This window comes from Maylandia zebra, linkage group LG13, assembly GCF_041146795.1.
Source record: "Maylandia zebra isolate NMK-2024a linkage group LG13, Mzebra_GT3a, whole genome shotgun sequence".
In the NCBI taxonomy this organism is placed as follows: Eukaryota; Metazoa; Chordata; class Actinopteri; order Cichliformes; family Cichlidae; genus Maylandia; species Maylandia zebra.
The window spans coordinates 2,144,516-2,166,546 of NC_135179.1; the positions used below are offsets into that span (position 1 = coordinate 2,144,516).

Consider the following 22,031-nt stretch of genomic DNA (forward strand, 5'->3'; position numbering starts at 1 on the left):
CAGATCTAAAAGCCTCCTGTCACTAATCATCATCTTCAAACTACTTTGATGTGTGTTTTCAGTGTAACTTTAGTAGACAGTAGAAAGCATGTTTTATCCCTTCACTGACCTGGGTCCAGCTTGATGTTTCATATTTCTCATGTTTTCCTGTGTCAAAATCCTGAATCTGAAAGTTCAGAGTCAGAATAAACCTTAAACTTTGGGAGTCAACCCGCCCACAGACGTGACGTCTTTGCTGAAGGTGATGGCTTCTATAGAGGCCGAGCAGCGGTAACCACGGTGTGTTTGTGTGTGTGTTCGTGTGCAGGTACAAGCTGTCCACACGGCCGATTTACAGGCAGCAGCAGAAGATCGTAACCGCTCTGCTGTGGCGCTGCTGTCCGGGACACGGAGGACACAACTGCGAGGACACAGGTGAGTCAGCAGCATCACCGTCACTCGAGTCCGCGTTAAGGATGTTTTTGTGAAGCAGACTTCAGTGTTGCGCAGGTTGTAGCACAAACGCTCAGACTGACATCAGAGAGTTATCCATTAAAAGTCCACCTTAAGCGTTCCTGTCATGTTTGGTGCCCTTCCTGTTTTGGCCTTTAGGTGGCGCCGGGTCTGCACTCGCTGGCTAAAATCTGCTCTGGTTTGTTTGGGTTAAAAGCAGCCTGATTACATTTATCCACTGCACTTTAATGTGGTTCCAAAGTCAGAAACAAGTGAACAGAAACAGCCTGAATAACATATTCAGGGAATAATGTATGAAAATGTGTTTTATTTATATTATTGTCCTTTCAATGGTAGAAATCCTTTTGTATTTATGATGTAAACATATTTATTAATATTTATGTTTAGTGAGTTTGATCCCGACGGCCACAGTGAGCCTGAAAGCAGCCGCGGTTATTCATAAACTACTCGTTTTAATAGAGGAGATGAGGATGGAGCATATTAAGAGTTGCTCTGAATGGACGCCTGGTTCTGGTTTCCCTCCGCTGGAGTCTATTTTTACTTTTCCAAGAACAGGCGGGCTTTAGTATCGCTCGGGAACTTAATGTGTTCCAGATTTTCTTGGCGGGTGGGAACAGCCGTGTTTATCTGCGGGAGGACGTCCTCTGCTCTTCGCTTCTGTTTGTGTGACGCTCAAAGTTTATCAGCGGTCGTCTCTCAAAGCTCCCAGCTCCCCCACAAACAGGCCACATTATTGCATGATCGTAGCCGGCTAAAACAGAGACGGCTGCTGCCTGCGTTTTTCTGTTTCCAGCATCTGAGGCACAAAGTCAAAGCCACGAGTTCATGAATCCATCACTGAGTCTCAAATCAGGAGGTCATGAAGAGAAACATTAAAGTCGTTCATTCTCTGCCTCAGTTTATTATTATTATTGTTATTATTGCTGCTCTGAGCCCTCGTTGTGCTCGGACGTCAGCTCTGATTTAATCTGAGTTTATGGGAAGAGGAGGAGGAGCGGGCGTCTCAGCTCGGACCGCTGCCTCCAGGATACAATCATTTGTATTGACTGTCTCTGAGCTGACTCTCTGTCTTTGTTAGTTTAAACTGCAGTTTTACAGCTTGTTTCTTCTCCAACAGTCTCAGGCCCTCGGCAGGATTCTGAAAGCTCGACTCTGATTGGACGATCTGAAGCAGGCACATCAGAGGTCAAGGCTCCAGGTACGCTCTTGGAAATGAAACATTTTTGACTCTTCAGGTAACTCACGTCTCAGACTGTAGAACCACAGCGAGCCAATCAGTGCGTTGGTCATAATGAACAGGAAGTGGTCATCGATGGAGTCAACAATCAGACTCCACCTCAGGGTGATCGATTTGAGACTTTTCCACTTACAGTCGAGACCCAGAACTCAGCTTTCTATCAGATCTGTTTGTAGTAACTCTTTTTAAAGCTTACAAGTATTGCCCCTCAGCAGGCTTCCTAAAAATGACCAATCAGAAAAAGAGAGAAGAGCTAAACAGCTTGTTTCAAACACAGGATGCACTGATGATGCATGGACCTGAGAAAGAAGGGTTACTCTGGACTGTGAATCATGCAAAGCTACGTCAGTCACATGACAGATTTAAAAACAACAGGAAATGACCCAAATTAGTCTCCAGTCATAAATCATTGAAAATCACACAAAGATACACAGAAATATAAACATATTATTAAAAGCAAAGTAAAATGAATAAATATGAATAAGTGTAAAGAAAAGATCAGGTAGAGGGAATAATAATGATATGTACTCATTAAGAACAACAAGTGAAAAGATCTGGTCATTAAAGGGTGGAGGAGGGGTCTGCAGTGAGGATGACCTCAGAAACCTGAAGGAAGAATAAGCTGAGAAAACGCAGCTAGAGGAGCCGCCTCCAGCTGCAGGAGGTGCTGCTGCGGTCACACCGGGGAAAACTGGTTACGGCGATCTCTGGCTGACCTGCTGGTCTCTGTTTGCGGTGGTTTTCGACTTCGTGTTTGCTCAGAATAAATTGGTTGGCTCTTGAGTTTCACCTTCACTCTCTGCGTTAACGCCGCGCTCTGACTCATTACTGTTCTAACAAAGTGAGGAAGCACCGCGCTTAACCACCGCACTCACATTGACAAAAGGTCAAGTTCCCTCCTCTCCCCTGGAGAAGAGGGCGTGGGTGCGCCAGTACCAAGGTCACCTCCCACCCCACCCCCTACTCCCACATTCGCAACATATAAACAAAGAGTGAGTCATCTGGGAACCACAGACACACTGTTCAGAGGTCAAAGGTCACACTGGCCTGATGAGAAGATTCAAGTTGGAGTGAGCTGATGGAGAGGAGAAGAGTGCAAGTCAAGTCAAGTGGCTTTATCATCATTGCAACCATGTGCACAGTGAAGGAGAACAAAAACAGTGCAACACCAGACAGTAGAAAAGTGCAACAATGACAGTTGGTTGTGCAAAAAGACCGAGCATTGTGCAGGACAGGTGGGCAGAGGTGATCCTGATGCAGGACACATTTCACACGACATTGGCTGCAGTGACCTAAGACCATCACAAACAGATGCCAAAGAATATCAAATACACCCTAAATGACTACAGTGGGATGCAAAATAAGTACTAAGACATGTAGAGTGACCATGAACTGATGGAATAAGACCACAAGCATGCACGAAAAGTAAAAATTTGACTACAAGGGTGTGCAAAAATGACCAAAATTAAACAAAACCCCACAAAAGGATGCAAAATAAGTACTGAATGATGCAGAACAACTTAATGACTTTAAACAACCAAAGCAAAAGCAATGACTACAAAGGGATAACAACATGAGTGTATAAAAGGGCAAATTTACCGCAGAGAAATGCATGATGTTTGCCTACTGGTGGTGGTCAGAGGGCCCGGTGGCGCCAGTGTCCGGCAGCCTCGCCTCTGTCAGTGCGCCCCAGGGCAGCTGTGGCTACAATGTAGCTTGCTATCGCCAGTGTGTGAATGTGTGTGTGAATGGGTGAATGACTGAATGTAGTGTGAAGCGCTTTGGGGTCCTATGGACTAGAAAAGCACTATACAAATGCAGGCCATTTACCATGATGATAGATATTTTTAAAGACGAACAAAATAATCAAAGGGCTGAATGTGAAATTACCACAAAAGAATGAACAACAACATCTAATGGACACTGAATGACTAGAGGGATGCAAAATAAGTACAAAGAGACGTTAAAGGGAGTTTAAGAGCGCGCAACAGCAGAAACTCAAACGAACGTCAATGAACCGAGGAGAGCAAGTTTTTGGTTGTTCTGCTGTTTTTCGGTTTTCTAACTGCAGCAGGTTGATTCTCTTTGTTCTGCTTTTGATTCAACAGGAAGTAACAACAACAGTTTTCTCAGCTTCGGTGCCGCACTGTGAAATTTCATTACTGCAGGATACATGCAGAGTACATGAAGTATTTATAGCGTGTGCGGCACTGAGAAGCCTGAGAATCAAAACAGTCGATGTTGTTGGAAAAACACGGGACTGAAATAGACCTTTGGCCTTTACGGGCTCGATTTAACAAAGAAAGACAAACAAAAAGGCCGTTCCTCACACACCTCCACACGGTACAGTCCGCTCCCACCGCGCCTACGATTGAACCCACTTCCTGCGAGCTGGGGTCGATGAAATTAAATCACTAACACGATGGGACACAATAACAGGAACACCTTCAAATACAACAAGCGTGAGTCATCCACTCATAACACTTGCAAGCACTGCATCACATGAAATTCTTTGTGCGGTAGTAGCCTCTGCAGTGGAAGCTAATGCACGTGTGTCCAGCTTTTTAAAGAGAGAAGAGATCAAGACTTTAAAACAACAAATTGAGCCATGAATCCCTGAATCACCTCTCAGTGGTCTTAAAAATGATAAATGAGACGAGATTACAGTTTTGTTTTAGAGCAGCAGCTATCGGTTAAATCATCAGTTATCAGTTTCTTCAGCTCCAAAAATATCTAAAATATTAAATTCAGAGAAAAGAGAAGTATCAAATGTTCACACTTAAGAAGCTAAAACAAACAAATCTTTGGGGTTTTTTCTTAAAAGTGACCAAAATAATTATTCAACCGTCCAAAGACGCAAATACAGCGACTCACATTCGCTTACTGTACTTATTCTTTAGTTTCTTTAGTCCACTGCAGATCATATGGAAGCAGACACATGAGTGCTCCCAGTAGGATAATGTTTGCAGCCAACCTGAGGTAAAGTATCGCTGAGGAAGATAAATCTAAAGTTTCAGACCTTCCTGGTTAGATGCATGAATGAGGTGATGCAGGCAGAGAGTTCAAGAAATTGAAGGAGAAACTCTCCGAACTGAATCGAGTTCATTCAGGATGACAGCAGTCAGACGGATGAAAAAGAAATCGTATAGAACCAAACATATGCAACCAGAGGGATGCAAAATGGGCACAAAAGAATGGAAAATTATTTTAAAATCATACAAAAGAGGCACAGATCCTCAACTACATCAAGGGGATGTGAAATGATTACAGAGGGATGCTGGGGGGGATCCTGGGGGTGGGCTGGAGGCAGACCTGCTGTGGCGCTCCCTGAAGGAAGTACCTGAAAGAAATGCAAGACCAGGAACAGTCTACAGAGGAATAACGATGATAACGAGACACAACATAATGAAGTGAAGTAAAAACTACCACTGTGGGATACCGAATCGCTCCAGATGGATGCAAAGAGAGCACACAGGAAGGCTGATCTACAAACTGTTGTGGTTTCAGACAAACAGCCACAAAGGGATGCAAAATGACTACAGCAGGATGTGAAAGGAGAATAAAATGACAAACCATTACAAAGAGATTCACCTGCAGACCCACAAAATAAGCCTAGCAACGTAAAATTACCAAAAAGGTTTTACTGGTCACATATTTCATCTTTCCATCCACCCCGGCTTCCTCTGAATCTGATCCAGCCAAACTGATGTTCCTGCTGAATTAAAAGTTTTTAACTCTTCTGAGTTGTCAGATGTTCATGAACAAAACTTTTAGATGGGACTAAACTCAAAGACCTCAGACGTGCTGCAGCCTCAGAGGAGAAAACGATGACAGTGTTCCTCGCTGTCTTCCTTTGCAGCCGCAGAAGCTGCTTTGATGTATTTTATGCCTTCGACCCGGCCTGCAGGTCACCGACTCAGAGATCAGCGCTCCTGCTGTCGCTGCGATTCCAACAATGAGCTCAAACAAAAACGACGGAAGCTCAGCGGAGAAATCCCCAAATACATCAGCCTGTTTCCCATCAGCCTCTCCGTCTCTCTCACAGCCGGTCTGCAAGACTTCCTGTTCATCTCTGTGTTAGTTCAGGTCAGTGAGGCTCGTATCGTCACTGTCTGCCTTCAGTTCGGTATTCCCAAAGAAGAATACACACCAGGTTTGCTTTTCCTGGGCGTGTTTTAGGTTAACCTCGATTATCTCAGACATTCGTCAGTCTGAGTTTTTAACGTTTTCTGCAGCTTCTCGCACTGATTGTTGTTTTTACGTTTCAGTTGTTCATACTCGGCCCCAGCAGCGGGGCGGAGACCTGAACCACGAACAGAACGACCACCAAGTGCCCGACAGCACACTGTATGATGCCAGCTACCCAAGCAGCCAGGACAACGACACACATCCCACCCCGGGGCCAGGACACGCCCACAAACGCCATCATACATCATACCAGGCGACGAACACTCACAACCACGACCGACACCCCCACCACCTTGATCCAGATCACCCACAGCAGGAACACCGAACGCCAGGTGAGTTTCTGTCTGTACTGAGAAGGTTCCAACAGCCAATCACGACCCAGAGGTCCAGTTCAGGGACTCTAATTAGCTGAGGTGAAGCCGAGCAGACGACTAGCAGTGTCACCATCCACCTGTCAGTCAAGGAGGCCACGCCCCTCCAAACTTTGAACCTTAATATAATTTAAACAGGTGACACTTAAAAACTTATGAGGGGAAACTGTTCTGACTAATGGGGACTCTTCCACTGCTGGAGCCTCCGGTGGACATTGGAGGAACTGCAACCTGCCTGCATGATGAAGTCAGGGCTTTTATTTTGGCGTTCCTGATTCTTTTATTTAAATAAAGACGTGAGCACATCTTCCATTGCTGATAAACACCCACACACACTTCCGCCGAAGGAAATCCGCTTGTTCCTCCGTTACATATACATCAGTGTGTGTGTGTGAGTCACCCGACCAGCACACCTATGACATCACACCCCCACTTCCAGCTTGTTTGGGATTGGCCAGCTCTCAGTTTCCCACAGTTCTGTTTTCTCTGACCTTTGACCTCAGTGACCAGCCAGCTACATCATCCTGAGAGGAACATTTATGAGTGTTTCAGAACCTCCAGTCCAGAGAAAAATAACAGCTGATCTATAAAATCATCTCTGTGACGGAGCTGTTAGCTTTAGCCTCCTGTGCTGGTGTAGAAAGCACAGACAGCGACTCCTTAGTTTATGTTTATAAAACCATCCAGTGATAAACAACAAGTTTTATTTCAGTCCACAATATTTTGTGTAATTTTGGGTTCATTTCTTATGCCATATTAAGCTTTCCTTTTAATAAACTTAAAGTGACGTCTCACCTTCTTAAGAAGAAGAAATGAAGCGCTTCAGTGTAACACACGCTCTTTTGTCGAAACAGGAAGTCGCCTGTGCTCGCCTCCGTAAATCACGCTGACGATCATTAGATAGAAACACTGCAGCTGACACGGGAGCGTGTGATTTCTTTCCCTCTCTGCTGACTGCAGCTGCAGCCTGAGGTGACCTCACTGTAAGCTGACCTTTGACCTCTCCATATGCTAAAGAAAACGGGTCATGATGATCAGAGTGAGTGTTTCAGGTGGTTTTGTGTCTGGACTGCATCTCCAAAGCCAAGCACACACACACACACACACTTGTATTCCTCACATGTGAGGACCCTTGCTTCCAGCATACCCAGACCTGTAAGCCCCCCCCCCCCCCCAAACATGCTTGATGGGTGATGTGTCCGGTGAGTCTGCTGGCCATGCATGAACTGGGAAGTTTGCAGCTTCCAGGAATTGTGTACAGATCCTTGTAATATGGGCTGTGCATTATCGTGCTGCGACATGAGTAATGGTTGTGGTTGAATGACACAACCATCAGTGTCACGATCTCTGTGATTCAAAATGCCAGCAATGTGTTCGTTGTCCATAACAGACGCCTGCCCATACCAGAACCACACTCGGTCCACAACGCTGACATCAGCAAACCGCCCGCCCATACGCTGTCTGCCATCCGTCCTGAACAGTGAAACCAGGACGTGCCAGACGCCATGAAATGTGCGCGTTGTACGACGACGAACTGCAGTCGGGTCGGGACCTTGGTGAGAACACGAGCATGCAGATGAGCTTCCCTGAGACGGTTTCTGACAGTTTGTGCAAACCGATTGTTGCTGCAGCTGTCCGGTTGGCTGGTCTCAGACCATCCTGGACGTGAACGTGCTGGAAGTGGAGGTCCTGGGCTGGTTACACGTGGTCTGTGGTTGTGAGGCCAGTTGGATGTACTGCCAAATTCTCTGAAACACCTTTGGAGACGGCTCATGGTAGAGAAACGAACGTTCATTTCATGGCAGCTGCTCCGGTTGACATCCCTCAAAGGTTGGGGCATCTGTGGCGTTGTGCTGTGTGATCGAACTGCACATGTCCGAGTGGCCTTTTAGTGTGAGCAGTCTGAGGCACACCTGTGAGGTGGGATTATCTCAGCAAAGGAGAAGTGCTCACTCACACAGATTTAGACAGATTTGTGAACAATATCTGAGAGCCGTGGGTCTTTGTGTTTGTAGAAAATGTTTCAGATCTTTGAGCTCAGCTCGTGAAAAATGGGAGCAAAAACAAAAGTGTTGCATTTAACCCTTTCAGACACAGTGGTGCCTACAGCTATTCAAAGGCTGTCTTCTTGTATTTATGTCCATGTTGATGGTTTACTTGCACATAAACCACTACATTGGACACTGATGTGTCCATGCCCTGCCACCCACTGGTCAGCCAGTGTTGTTCACCTTGGTGGACATGTAAAGAAATCTATTTTCATGCCTAAAGATGAATAAAAATACTTAAGAAAAGAATCCAGATTGAGGTTGTCATAATTCATGCATGAAAGGGTTAAATGTTTGTCCAATAAATGAGGGGGGCTTTCAAAGTGTTCCAATTCCCAACATTGTAGAAAAATAACTCAGACTGGAAAAAGTCTTCCACACAAAACCGGCCCTGGAATCGAATCCTTTAATCTGTTAGCATCCACCACTCGGACTCGTTCAGGGTTACATTCATATTTCGCCCTTTTTAAAGACATTTTTCCAGTGAAGCGTTGGTTTGAAGGCCAACATCTTTTCCTCTGTGAAACTCACTTTGTGTAGCATGTGTAGCGCTAACCTGAGCCCCACTGTTAAGTGCTTTACTGGAAACCTGGTGACTATCAACAGGTTCAGATTAAGAGCACTTTTCTAACTTTCCAAAGATGCAGCGTGGATTTGAACTCGGAATAAGCCAAATACGTGTTTCCGCCCAGTGGAGGTGATCGTAATGTGACGTGCGTCTGCTGAAACACAGCTTTCATGCTTGCAGCAGCAGTTTGTGGCTGGCTTTGGCTCAGCCTGTTCTGTCCTTCAGAGCCTCTCGGGATCGCTGAGCAGGAAGTGTAAGCACAGTTGGATTTATTTCAGACTCCAGGAATAACAATAACAACACAATCAGATCCTCTTGGCCCCGAGGTGCCTCCGACCAGCCGAAGGACCGGCAGCGCCCTGAGGTCTGCATGTTCACTTTTCATCAAACCATCCCAAGGCGCTGTAAAGCTCGGCGACTATCCTCTGAATCCTCCCAGCAGCAGTCTGAGGTGTGTTTGCTTCCCTTTGGAGCTCTGCTGTGTTTTTAACCCAGACTGGAGCCTCAGCTGGTTCCATTTTAGAGCACAACAATCCAGTCTAGCTCCCCAGAGAGCCATGGTTCACAGGGGGGAGTGTGTTTTTGTCAGCAGTGGGCGAATAGCCCCTCGGGGTTCTATTTTTATTTCAGAAATCTGGTTCAGAAGTCCAGAGTTTCCCAGCGGCTGATATCCTACTGTCAGGTTCCTGCGTTCTTCTAGTGCCGCCAACAGGTCAAAACTTCTGCTGCAGCCCACAACTCCTCATGTGGTCATGACTGTTCTCGTGTTTTTGAATCAGCTTTTAAACCAGTGAAGATAGAAACTGGACATTTTTACCATTGCATCATTTATTAAACCAGTGACATTAAAACAGACCTGAGCACACAACACAGTTTATACAGTTTCAGAGTAGATACACAGGTTCCAGTTTAATGTTCCAGCAGTTCTGTTCTTGACTTCTAGTGGGATGAATTTCTAGGCACAGCTATGAGGTGGAGACTTTTCTGTTCAGAGGTTTCAGGAGCTCTGCTTTTTGCAGATGATGTGGTTTTGTTGGCATCATCAAATGATGACCTTCAGCTCACACTGGAGCAGTTTGCAGACAGATGTGAAGCCACGTTGATGGATATCAGCAGGAAGGAGTGCGCTGCCATGCTGGATGTTTGCAGGCCAGTCTGTGTTCCTATCCTCACATGTGACCATGAGCTCATCAAGAATAAAATGTCCCAACAAGTTGATTCTGTTCATCTGGACGTAGTTTCTCACTGGGAGAAACATCAGCACACTGACTAACAACGAGCTCAGCTTCTTGGTCATTAATATGCAAATTCTCAAGGCTGTTGTTGGGGAATGGCTGCAGTCACAGCAGGTAACACAAAGACAGCGTGTTCACGTGTCAACAAAGGTCTGAGTAAAGGCAGAAATAAATAAATGCAAAGTTTAAAACTCTCCCGTGAAATCAGAATACGCAGAATATTTAACTCCAGGTTCAGTGTAAGAATGAGAGCTTTGGCTAAGTTAAGTGTCTCATTGATAAACAGCGTGCTGGGCTGCTCCCTTTGTCAGTTTAGAAAAACTTCATATTTCATGAGAAACAGAAATCAAGCGGATTGAGAGACGAGCTGGTGGCACATATGAGAGTGTCCTCTGCATAAAGATGTATATTCAGGTTTGAATGCAGAGATGATCTCTGTGGATCACCTGCATTAATTACAGGTGGACTCAAAGGTGTTACAAAGGTATGGCAGGACGTTAGGACCTGCTCTCATTGTATGATCATTTAGATTCTTTCTACCTTTTATTTAAAATATTTGGGGGGTTTTGCATTTTTTCCTACACAGATCTACTTCCAGATCGAATATAACCAAGTAGCTTATTCCAGGACAATCCACACAGTCGTTGAGCTGTGTAACTGCAGTTTCCTTTGTACCGTTTGGTTCCTTTAATTTTGAAATGTCCAAACATTGAAAACATAATTTGTATTTTTTCCAGAGGACCTCAGTGCCGCCCCTCTCCCATATCCCGGTGCCCTTATTCCCCTTATTGTCCCCTACATGATGGACCGGGTGTGGTCCCAGCTGCAGCCGGTCATGGAGCACTTTAACCACTCACTGGAACACCTGAGCCAGAGGGTAGGTGACCTGGCCCATGATGTGGCCCAGCTGAAGAGCAGCCAGCTGGGGGCGGGGCATCAGATGACTCTTCAGGAGGAGCGTGATGATGGGGTGGAGGAGCGGTTGGACGCCAGATTAGATGAAGTGATTCAGAACATCGGGGAGGTCAAGAGGCAGGTGGAGGCGCAGCAGAATGAGATGGAGAAGAGGCTGCACTCGCAGCATGTAATGCTGCACTACAACCTCACCAGCTTCAAGGCCGACATCGACGTGAAGCTGAAACGCCAGCAGAAGACGCTGCAGGTCAGTGCACGAGGGAGGCCAACACTTTACAGGATTCATGGTGATGTCGATATAAACCTTTATAATGAATCAGGAGGATGTAAAATGAAAAGAAATGATGACATTATGACAAACTGAGGCCTGGCTGGGAATTTAAACATCTTTAAAATGGCCACGATCAATAATTCATCCTTTTGGTCATTATTTACAGTTCTCTAAAACGTTAGAAGGCTCCATGAAACTTTTGATTTAAACATATTCCAGTATTCCTCATCCCAGCTTCTCTTTTAAAGAAAATGACTTCTGTTATTCCTGGGTGTCATCACTGACGGCCTAATATTTTGGCACTGTCCCTGGATGCTGGAGAATCTGGAGTTTGTCATCTCCAGCTGTTTTCCTCTTCTTTTCTTTCTTACTTTTGTCCAAACTTTCTTTTTCGACTGAGCCACAGTGTCAGAGGAGATGACATGCGGTGCCTCCATTATTTTATGTTTTTTGATCTTGAACCATCGTTCCTGTGATGGATGCAGTCTGGACGGTTGTGCCTTTTCTTGATTCCTCTTGGACACAACGAACAAGCTCGTTGTTTTCCTGCCTTAGAGATGCAAGCTTGTCTTTGACATCATCACTGCTGTCTTTGCTTCACCTGGAGGAAAATGTGTTATATAGAGGAAATGGGGGCGGGCTTATGCAGATTGCACAGGCTGGTGTGCATGTTGCATGAATCGCATGTTTTTTGTGCAGGATACAAATGTTTCCACGAACTGTTAGGAAATGAGGTTTCAGAGCGCTCGCGCTTCATTCTGATGCAGCTTTGCTAACCAAAGCTCTGCTGCCATGTTTCTTTTAGAGAGAAGAGGCTTTCTCCTGCAACCTTTCCAAGCTTTTCACATGCTAGTTGAGGCCAGTTGAGTATGAGCTCTTGGGTTTTGCACGGCCTGACTTCAAAGAAGACTGTCAGGTGTCTGAGTGATCTTTCTCCTGAGGTTGATGCACAGCTGCAGTCGCCTCCCTGAGATCATTGCTGATGTTTCCTCCCTGTCATTGTGTGGTTGGTCCGATCGGTGACATAGGTCATTATAATCTAACATTAGCTGGTGTTGGTGGGACCCTCAGGCTGTTAGAGGAAGCCAGAGTCAGGGCAGCTCTCATTTTTAAGTACAGTCTGTTCATATGTTGCCAATGAAACACATTTATTCATAACTCCTGTTGCTGATCTCAGGTCAGCCTGCAGGCCATGAACGCCACGCTGACAGAGCTGAAGTTGGACCAGTGGCAGATGGCTGAGGATGAGCAGGATCAGGACGACCTCCATCCGCCCACCAACCCTCCACACCAGCTGCCGCCTCCCACGGACGCCTCAGAGCTGTGGGACGCCATCGACCGGCTGGACAACACGGTGGTCAACAACACGGTGAAGGTGAGCCTGCACACATGAGGACTTTGTTCTTGACGTTCAGCACGAGTGTGCTTTCTGACAGTAAAATCAGGACTGAAACAGGAAACTGAAATGTGTCCCGTGCAGGTGACCACACTGATGGAGGATGCGGCGGTGACATCGCGCGCCGTCCAGCAGCTGAGTCGGCACGTTAAGGAGCTGGAAAAGCAGATCAACGACACGGCGCGGCGCACCCAGGTGCTGTTCATGGAGACGGGGCTGGAGGTGGAGGACGCCAAAGTGAAGGTGCTGAATCGTGTAAACGAGCTGGCGGGGAAGCTGAGCCAGCAGGTTAAACGACTGGACGATGTTGAGGAGGACATGGACTGCCTGTGGACGATCCCGAACGCCTGCAAGAACAACTCGCGCATCGAATGCAACTGTGAGAGCCTGCAGGCGACCGTGGCTATCTTGCAGAGGGACTTGGCCAACGTGACCGAGCTGGCCAATGAGAACAGATTAGCTCTGGACGACAACAGCAGGGGAGGGCATTGGGGTACGAGCAGCGACTGGGAGCCGGCGGTAAAGGCGCTCCAACTTGGCCTCCACAGGGTACGAGCAATGAAACTGTAAATAAGAGCAGACACGACTTTCAGCTGATAACGATCCGGAGACAGGTCCACACAGCGTTTCTAAACAGGCTGCTTTCTGTGTTTCTGTTTCCTCTCCATCCTCCTCCTGCAGGAGCAGAGCAGGATCAGGACTCTGGACCTCGGCCTGACCCACCTGAATGCCTCAGTCTCTGGCCTGAAGCACGCAGACAGACAGCAGGACGCCAAGATAAAGGTGCTGGACACCACCTTCAACATCCTCCTCCAAGACGCCAGCCGACACAGCAGGGTACTGAAGATGTTGCTGGGAGACGAGGTGATCGACTTCTTGAAGATGATCAGCCTGAGGGAGAAGGAGAGGCAGGACCACGAGGACGAGGAGGAGGAGGAGGCTGACTTCATCTCCGTCCAGGCTCTGAAGGAGGACCTGAGGCACCTGCAGGAGCAGCTGAGAGAACACGAGCATACGATCATCATGCTGAAGCAGGGCCAGACGGGTACGCCTTTACTGTGAAGGGACAGCTGCAGGCAGCTGATGCTTTTATTTTGAATGAGCTATTCTGTCAGGGTTGCCCCCTGCTGGATGTTAGATAAAATGTACTTTTAAGAAGCTGCTTCCTGTTTTTGCTTCAACTCATTTTTGACTCGTCTGTTCTCAGGAGGCAGAGAGGAGGTGCCATCTGCAGACCAGCCTCCCTCCTGGTTGCCCGGTGACCCAAGGAGGGGCGGCGGCGACGGACTTCCTGCTAGGGAGCAGCAGATGCTCTTCCATCCCGGGGATGGCGGTGACCTATGGAACCTGGAGAGGAAGGTGGAGGAGGTGGAGCGCAGGCTATCCCAGCTGGAGGAGAAAACGTGCTCCTGCCCCAACGCCTCACGTGTGGCTGCCACGGTGATGAATGAGGTGACTTGGCTGAAAAAGGGGCTGGAGCAACACCTGGGGGTGTTCAAGAACGTCTTCAGCAACGCCGACGTGCTGGCGAGATCCAACGCCACGCTGGAGCTGGATAAGCTGTGGCAGCTGCTGAAGAAGAAAGAGAAGAAGAAGCAAGGAGGACGGAGGGAGGAGTCAGAGAGGGGAGGAAAGCGGCGCAGCAGGAGGGAGTCACCAGGTGAGGTTTCAGGTAACACACTGCTGCCCAACAGTGTCTTAATGTTTTATTGATAATAGTTGTTTGTTTGTTGGTTTTTTTCTTTACATCTTCTTCCATTGTCCCCTCCTCTTCTCTCCAGGTGAACCCGTCCCCGCCAGCCTATCAGAACGCGCCCCGCTGTTCGTTGCTCGGTCTCTTCAGAGCGTCTCTGGCGTTGTTGTTTTTGAGCCGTCTTTGACCCAGGGTCAGTTTTACTCTGGCAGTACCTTCACGGTTCCAGTGGATGGGATCTACCTGTTTGTCCTCACCTTGCACCTGAGACCAGGCCCCGCCCATGTGGTCCTAAGGAGCATGGGGGAGGAGGAGGAGAAGGGCGGAGCGTGGGTGCCTCTGCAGAGGCAGGAAGTAAGTAAGGAGGGGCCGGCTACCGGGGTCAGCCTCCTGCTGCTGAGGGAGGGGCAGGAGGTGAGGCTGGAACTGAGGGGAGGAGACTGGGCGGAGTCAGAGGACAACATGTTCGCATGTCTGCTGCTCTACCCAACCACCTGAGAGCGCTGTGGACCAATCAGCTGACAGCTGAAGGAACTGGTTGGATGAATGGACGGATGAAGGCAGCTTAGAGGACCAGGAGGAGTGAAATAATCCGATGTTGTGATTTCAGCTCAGAAGAAGAATTGTTTTTTTTAATGTCATATTTAGCGTGACGGCCAGTTTAGTTCCAGCAAAACACTGAGGAAAAGAATATGCTAGAAATGAGCAAAAGAAAAAATCTAAACCTCTCAAACCTACAGTATGCACTCACTGCCACTTTATTAGGTGCATCTTCCTGTAAATATCTAATCAGCCAATCACAGAGCAGCAGCTCAAAGCATTTAAGCATGCAGACGAGCTGCTGAAGTTCAGACTGAGAAAGGAGGAGTAAGAGACTCAAAGTTGGTCTGAGTGTTTCACACAGAGCTCATAGAGGAAACATCCAGTGAGCAGCTCTCAGGGAGGAAATGACTCGCTGAGGTCAGAGGACGATACACAGACTGCTTCAAGCTGATAGGAAAGAAACGGGAAGTCACTCGTTACAGCCGGGCTCTGCAGAAGAGCATCTGTGAATGTGCAGCAGCAGCAGAAGAGCAGTCCTGTGTTAAGAACAGGAAGCTGAGGCTACAGCTCACACAGAAACCTGGACAGCAGAGGATGGAGAAACGTTTCCTGCTCTGTGAGTGTCAGATGGTCAGAGTTAATCCATCCTGCCTGCGTCAGACCTCAGCCTGCTGCTGCTGTGATCAGGGCCACGCCCGTCCTCTGATGTCACAAAGCGAGTTCACTCAGGCGGCTCCACAGTCACAGATCTCAGTTTAACAGAGCAGCTTTGAGATGTGGAGGAGCGGGAGGGTGTCATCACAGATGCAGCAGCTGAGTGATGATGTCGTGATGATGTCGTGTCACCATGGATGAGAACCTTGTCATGTCTGTCGTGAAGGATTAAAGCAGCTCTAGGTGTACCTAATAAAGTGGCAGTAAGCCTCCAAACTACATTTTTGGTTCTACTGAAAAAAAGGCGGACGTCTGTGTGATCTTCATATGGAGAGTAACTCCTCGTTTTCATGGACGTGAAGTTTATGTTTTTATTTTTTTTAAATTGTCAACACTTGCCCCGTGTATCCTGTCAGCGTTGATTCTGGGAGTTGAAGGACGGTTTGACCCGATGAGTCTTTGCTCGTGTTTTGAATCATTAGACTAAAACAGAGAGCACAGCTCAGCCTCGTGTTTCTAACATTCAGTTGCAGGTTTTGGTTATTTAAAGGTTTTTAAAAGCAGAGCTCAGCAGGAAAGCTCTGGTTTCATACATGTGACAAAAAAAAAAGGATTTTCTTCTTCTGCTGTCAAAACTACAGAATCGACGTCTCCTGAAAACCCTCAGCTCTGTGCAACGCCGTGACGCTGAAAGTCTGGACGGACTTCAGTGAAAGCCACGCCCGTGTGATGGGTGGGGCTTATAGCAGAGAGCTCATACAAGCTTAAAAATGCTCAATTACTGACCAATCAGAGTGGACATAAAGTGGGAAATGTTTTTGTTATTTTAAACTTGAGGCAATTTTTAATTTTTACTTTATTTTACATGAAGAAAATATTTGAATGTAAAGTCACGAGTTTCATGATGTAAAAACACAGCAGAAAATATTTAAATAAACCCTGAATGAGACAATGAACCAGTGAGACTTTTTCCTTTAAACATTTTATTCGTCCTCTCGTCTGTGTTCACTCTACAGCGTAGAAAAATAAGCATCAAAAATATACCAACGAAATCAAAATCCACTGTGGCAAAGCAAACGTGATGCAAAAATAACTTCATCTGAAACATCAACCTTTCACTCCGAGCTCACCTGGAGCACCACGTGGGTGGAGCCAGTGCCGGTCTTGGCAGAAAGTCTAACAAGCCAATCGGAGTAAGAAAAATAAGGAAGGCTCCTCCCCCAAATAAATGGGAGGGATGTCGAAAGAAATTGGCAACGAGCGAAAGAAACGTCTATTGTAACATTTGTGAAGTGCGCTAAAAGCGGTCAAGCTACCGCGCTAACAAACGTCATCACGGCAGCACACGAACACCTGCGACAGGTGAGCTGAAGACATGCTAAATATTAGCTGCTCAAACAAAGCTGCGGTTATTCTTCTACAATAATCTAGAGAAGAGAAATGAGCCGGCCGGGCTGCGACAGGTGAGCACGCTCAGGTTAGTTCGCCTACACACAACTACAAAAATCACCAGGAGGACGCGCTTCCACGCGTCAGCGCCACGATCCGCAAACAACTCCTGATGCTCCAATCAAAGTTGATCAACTGGACCAACAGAAGAAAGTCCTCCACCCGTGAGCCAGCATCCACCCGTCACTGAACGAGCTGAAGCCCTCATTGTTTATATACAGGTGGACCAGAGCGCCCTGCTTTTGCAGGCCGGTTCTGGCCCCCGGACCGTATATTTGACAGCTTTTCAGTTAAAACCTCCTAACAGACTAAAACAAAAAAAATGATGCTGAGGTTAATGCAAACTGCGCCGGCTCGTTGGGGACGTTCCTCTGAAGACGGTCAGGAGCAGAGTGGTGTTATAACGCTGGCGTCCACCAGGGGGGGCTCACGCGATAGCAGGTGAACCCACGCCAGGCATCGCAACCGTTTGTTAGCGTTTAAGTTTACAAGCAGCGCGTCTGAATTTGAGCTTTACAGAAATTATCAAACACTTCTCTAAGATCAGGACCTCGAGCGTGCTTCAGCTCTCAAACCAAGCCGCTCTTTGCTTCTGTCCAATCAGAGTTCAGGGCCGAGCAGACAGCAGGTCGCCGCTCGGAGCTTCGTGATGTCAGAGACGTGTTGGTGTGCGTGAGCTCGGCGAGGCGAGCGGAGCAGCAGGAGATCCGTGATGAAGTAGTGAGGATGAGAGGGCGACACTGCAGAGCCAATCCAAGAGTTTTCCTCCAAAGTGACATCATCACGCCGCACACACAGCGTTTGAGCTCCTTCACGATGTCAGCGAGCCACATTTGCAGTAAAACTCTCGCTGTGGTCCGATCAGCTGGTTGGCCGGAACCGAGCCACGTAGGCACCGCACGAGGAGCAACAGGAGCGCGCCGGCTCAGCAGGAAGCTGCTGGCAGAGCGAGCAGAGCTGGGGGGGCCGGCGGGGCCGAGGAGGCTGCGGGTGGCGAGCGAGGCGGGCGTCCCAAGAGGAGCTGGGCTGGACTGTCCTGGAGTTGGTATCGCGTCGCCAGTCGCCGTCTGGGGGGATGTCCAGGCGGAGTGGGTGGGCAGGGCCATCTGACGCTCTGAGGTGGTGGGGGGCGTAGCCCAATGAGGGGTGCCCGTAGTGGCCGTTGGCGCTGGCGGCGGAACGACGAGGGCGGAGCATGGTGGCGTAGAGGCTCTGCTGTCCCAGAGGGGAGGCGGGGCCGGTGCCAGCTCTGGGCCTGGGGAGGGAGGAGGTGGAGGGAGGTGGGGCTCGGCGAGGAGCTCGAGGCAGCGTGCCGTAACTCAGCGGGACGCCGTGAGCTGAAAGAGTCTGACGCCGGTCAGGCACAACCAGAACGTGCTGCTGGATGCTCGCACCAGCTCCTGAGGAAGAGGAAGAGGACACGTCAGGCGGCGTTCACGCTTTCTGCCACACCCTCAGCGCTGTGCAAAAGTCCTGAAGACGACCGGCAGAAATGAGGCGGGGCTCACACCAAACAGCCCGCCTCCATCATGTTTCAGTAACTGCACACGTTTCACTTTTTCCTACAAACGGTGACTCAAGACTTATGCACAGCACTGTTGGCGTGACGGCTTCACATGTACAGCACGGCAGCAGGGTCACATGACTGCAAAGGAATCCTGTCACTTTGATCATTTCCAGGTTTTCACCTGTGAGCAGGTTGCCATGGGAACGCTGGGAGCGTTTAATCAAACTAAACTGTCTGAACTACAGAGAGAATCTGACTTCAGCATTTGTTGAACTGCATTTCCCAGCATGCCCGGCCAGCTGCTCTGAAGATGGAGGTGAAGGGCCGGCACGTTACCTGAGTGTCCCCAGGATGAGGGCCTGGAGCTGGGGGGCTGTGATGTCTGCGTGGGGGGGTGCTGTGCAGGAGGAGAGGGGCCGTGGAGTCGGGGCTGGTGGTGGTGGGAGTGGTCTGCAGTGAAGGAGGGAGAGGAGGGGGGATGCAGGGTAGAGGAGCTGGAACGACGCAGGAGGGAAGAGGAGGAGGAAGAATGTCTGAGGGGGGGTCTGGACACAGAGGGGTCCTTCAGGAGGAGGAGGAGGAGGAGTGAAGGTGGAGGCGTCAGTGAGAAAACAAAGGGAGGGGGAGAAATGAAAACATGTTAACGTGATGAAGAAAAAAACACACATGAAACAAGAGCGAAAAGATAAAAAAAAAAACAACAAACATGGGGGAGGGGCTTGCATCTTTGAGATGCAAGTCTGGGGGTGACACCATGATCGTGTCTGCGTGCACGCTGCTGAATGACTCAGTTCTCCCCTCACGTTGTAACAGATTTAGGAATCAAACCCTCGGGCCGAGGGAACGCGGTGAGGATCTGACGCCGAGCGCCGCTCAGCTGTCGGGCTCTGAGGTTAGAAGCTTAATGGGAGAACTAAACTGCCCATCAATGTTTAATGCGGCGGCCTGAGGCGATTCCTGAGGCCTGAATACGAGATGGCTGAACGCCAGCGGCGCCGAGAGCAGAGCGAAGCGTGCAGAAACACAGGAAGCTGCTGCTCAGAGACAGTTCCAGTTAAATATTCTCCATCCTCATGAGTGGTAACGTGTTTATGAGGTCACAGGCTAAAATGTGACAGCGTCACTCGATGGGTGTGACTCGAGTTCACCTGGACAGGTTCACTGATTTTTAAAGATGCCTCATTTTTCTGTGACATGGACGGAATAAAGAGGTTTCCCTGCTCTGCACCAAAGCTGAGCTCCAGGCTGCAGTTACAAGGTGCGACCACAAGGTAGCAGAAGGAAGCTGCTAGTGCCTCTGTGTGTTCCTGTCTAACTATCTTTGTGAGGACCGAAATCTGCATTCTACTACACTTGTGAGAACCGGTGTGTCCTCACAAGTTTGAAGCCTTTCTGAGGCTCAAAATGTGGTTTTAGTGTCAGGGTTACAATTAGGTCATGGTCAGGTTTAGAGTCCGGGCGAGGGAAACCATTATGTCAATGAAGGTCCTCACTAAGATAGTTGAACGAGCTTGTGTGTGTGTGTTTCTCTCTTACACAGCTGTGGGAGGGGGCGAGGTTTTGGGGTCGCGACCCGATGACGGTCCCACTGAGGCTGCGGGCGATGCGTCGCAGGTTTTCGGCGCTGTAGCTCTCGTCTTCAGCTGACGGCGGCTGCAGGTCAAACAGGAGAGTTCAGTTTTTTTAACAAGGTCGCACAAACAACGTGAACGCCGTCATCGGCTGAACGCACAGGTGTGCACACCTTCTGCAGGCCTGCTATTGGGGTCCTGTAGGCGTCTCTCTCGATCTCAGCTGTCGGCGTTTTTGAGCGTCCGGGACCCAACTGCCTCCTCCTCACGCCTGCACGCACACGCACACACACACACACACACACACTATGAACATCATTTATAGCTCACAGTCACACGGGCAGGATGGCGTCTGCTATCAGCAGCTTCATGTCTGTGACGTAGAGGAGCTGAGACCAGCGTTGGTGCCTCACGTTTGATCCGTTTCACTCACTGCAGGAAACTTAAAGTGCATTGTGGGTAAACACGGAGCAGGCGTTGCTTCTGCTGGAACAATCTGAACTTGTTTTATTAACTCGTGTTAGCAGCGCCATCAGTTCACGTTTATGACGGCATGAACAGGTCAGCTGAGCGAAGGCTCCTGATTGGTTGGAACTATTAATAAATGTCCAGCTTCAACCTCTGAGGCACCAAACGCTGCAGTTCCACTGACGTCCAGCAGAGGCTCCTACCTGGTTTGCTGCCGCTCGGCTGGGGGCTGACTCCCCGGCTGCCCCGGTGCATGCTGGGAGCCAGCAGACTGGCCTGGTACAGCGATTCCAGCTCTGACAGCTCCTCGCCGGGCGTCACCAGCGGCGCCGCCACCAGTCCCCCTCCCCCAGTGCTCTGGGAGCCATAGTATCTGTTGACGTTTTCAGCCCAGCGTTCCACGGGCAGCGCCACTGTGGGCGGGGAAACGGGCAGGTCCGGGCGGCTCACTGGGGGAATGTTGGCGGGGGAGTCTGGCGGTGAGTACAGGTGCGAGCTGATTGGTGGACTGGGAGAGTCGATGACGTCTTGGTCTAGGTATAAGCACGACCAGTTCCTGGTTGCATGAGGGGCAGGGGGCGGGGACGGTATGTGGCTGGAGTCTGGGGGTGTGGCCTGAGGCTGCCGGGTGTAAGACGGTTTCAACGTCTCAACAGGTGACAGGATTTGGGGATGCAGCCGGGGTGGGGGCGGGGCTTGTACTGGAGGCACTGGGGCAGGAGATGTTATGGTCCACTGCACTGAAAGCTCCTCCTCTTCAAGCGGAGGGGGTGGAGCCAAGTCTTCCACAGGGGCATCCACACAGAGAGCAGGGAGGGAGCCGACGCTACAGAGGGTCTTCCTGTCCTCCCGAGGTGAACCTGAAGGGGCGGGGTCAGACACCAAGGTTGACTGGGGAGGCAGCGACCTAATGAGGCAGGTGGAGGGAGGCGGCGTCTGCTGGTCCACAGAGGAGGCTGATTGGCTGCTGTGCATCTCTGTCAGAAGTATTCGGCCCGAGAGAGGCTTTTCACTTTGGGGGGATAGGATAGAAAGGCGGGGGGGAGAGAGGGGTGTGTTAATGACTGGCTTTACGCCAGAGCTCTGTGTAAACTTCAAATATCTGCTCCATTTATCAAGACGTCACATATTTGCAAAAGTGCTCTGACGTCTGTTAGCCACCAGCTGACCGCACAGCTGGAGTGGCCATTGGGCATGCCGGGCATTTGGCACTTTCATTTTCTAACGGTATAAACGATGATGGTGGTGGATTAGCCAATTGGTCATGATCAACGCTGGGCTGGACCAATTACAATACATCCATGTTGAGGTGAAAAGGGAAGCGATTTGTCCCGGACTTCAGCTACAATGAAAAAAGACACAAAGCTGGAGTTATTCTGTGTCTTTGCTGCACAGCTGTTTCTTCTTCTCTCATTCTCTCCCCTCCCTCTCCTGTATCTACTTCAATCATGAAACTGATCAATG

At 49.0% G+C, this 22,031-nt stretch overlaps 2 protein-coding genes across 4 annotated transcripts in view; one reads left to right on the forward strand and one right to left on the reverse strand.

Moving 5' to 3' along the window:
• The window catches only part of mmrn2a (multimerin 2a), a 29,496-nt gene extending 12,968 nt beyond the window's left edge, over window positions 1–16,528 (forward strand). Inside the window, exons 3-11 of one of the 2 annotated variants that reach the window (XM_024804777.2) lie at window positions 308–414; window positions 1,571–1,651; window positions 5,959–6,210; window positions 10,838–11,262; window positions 12,464–12,661; window positions 12,767–13,231; window positions 13,364–13,727; window positions 13,890–14,354; window positions 14,464–16,528. In XM_024804777.2, coding sequence (XP_024660545.2) covers window positions 308–414; window positions 1,571–1,651; window positions 5,959–6,210; window positions 10,838–11,262; window positions 12,464–12,661; window positions 12,767–13,231; window positions 13,364–13,727; window positions 13,890–14,354; window positions 14,464–14,873 — 2,767 coding nt within the window. In that variant the 3' untranslated portion in view covers window positions 14,874–16,528. The remainder of the gene's footprint in view (window positions 1–307; window positions 415–1,570; window positions 1,652–5,958; window positions 6,211–10,837; window positions 11,263–12,463; window positions 12,662–12,766; window positions 13,232–13,363; window positions 13,728–13,889; window positions 14,355–14,463) is intronic. The other variant, XM_024804778.2, reaches the window with a different exon arrangement.
• A 10-nt stretch (window positions 16,529–16,538) lies between these two features.
• Window positions 16,539–22,031, reverse strand: part of usp54a (ubiquitin specific peptidase 54a) — a 36,073-nt gene continuing 30,580 nt past the window's right edge. For both annotated transcript variants that reach the window (XM_076891392.1, XM_076891391.1), the window contains 5 exons: window positions 20,771–21,579; window positions 20,273–20,370; window positions 20,065–20,181; window positions 18,865–19,090; window positions 16,539–18,421 (listed from right to left, as the gene is read on the reverse strand). In XM_076891392.1, the coding sequence (XP_076747507.1) occupies window positions 17,883–18,421; window positions 18,865–19,090; window positions 20,065–20,181; window positions 20,273–20,370; window positions 20,771–21,579 (1,789 nt within the window). In that variant the 3' untranslated portion in view covers window positions 16,539–17,882. The remainder of the gene's footprint in view (window positions 18,422–18,864; window positions 19,091–20,064; window positions 20,182–20,272; window positions 20,371–20,770; window positions 21,580–22,031) is intronic.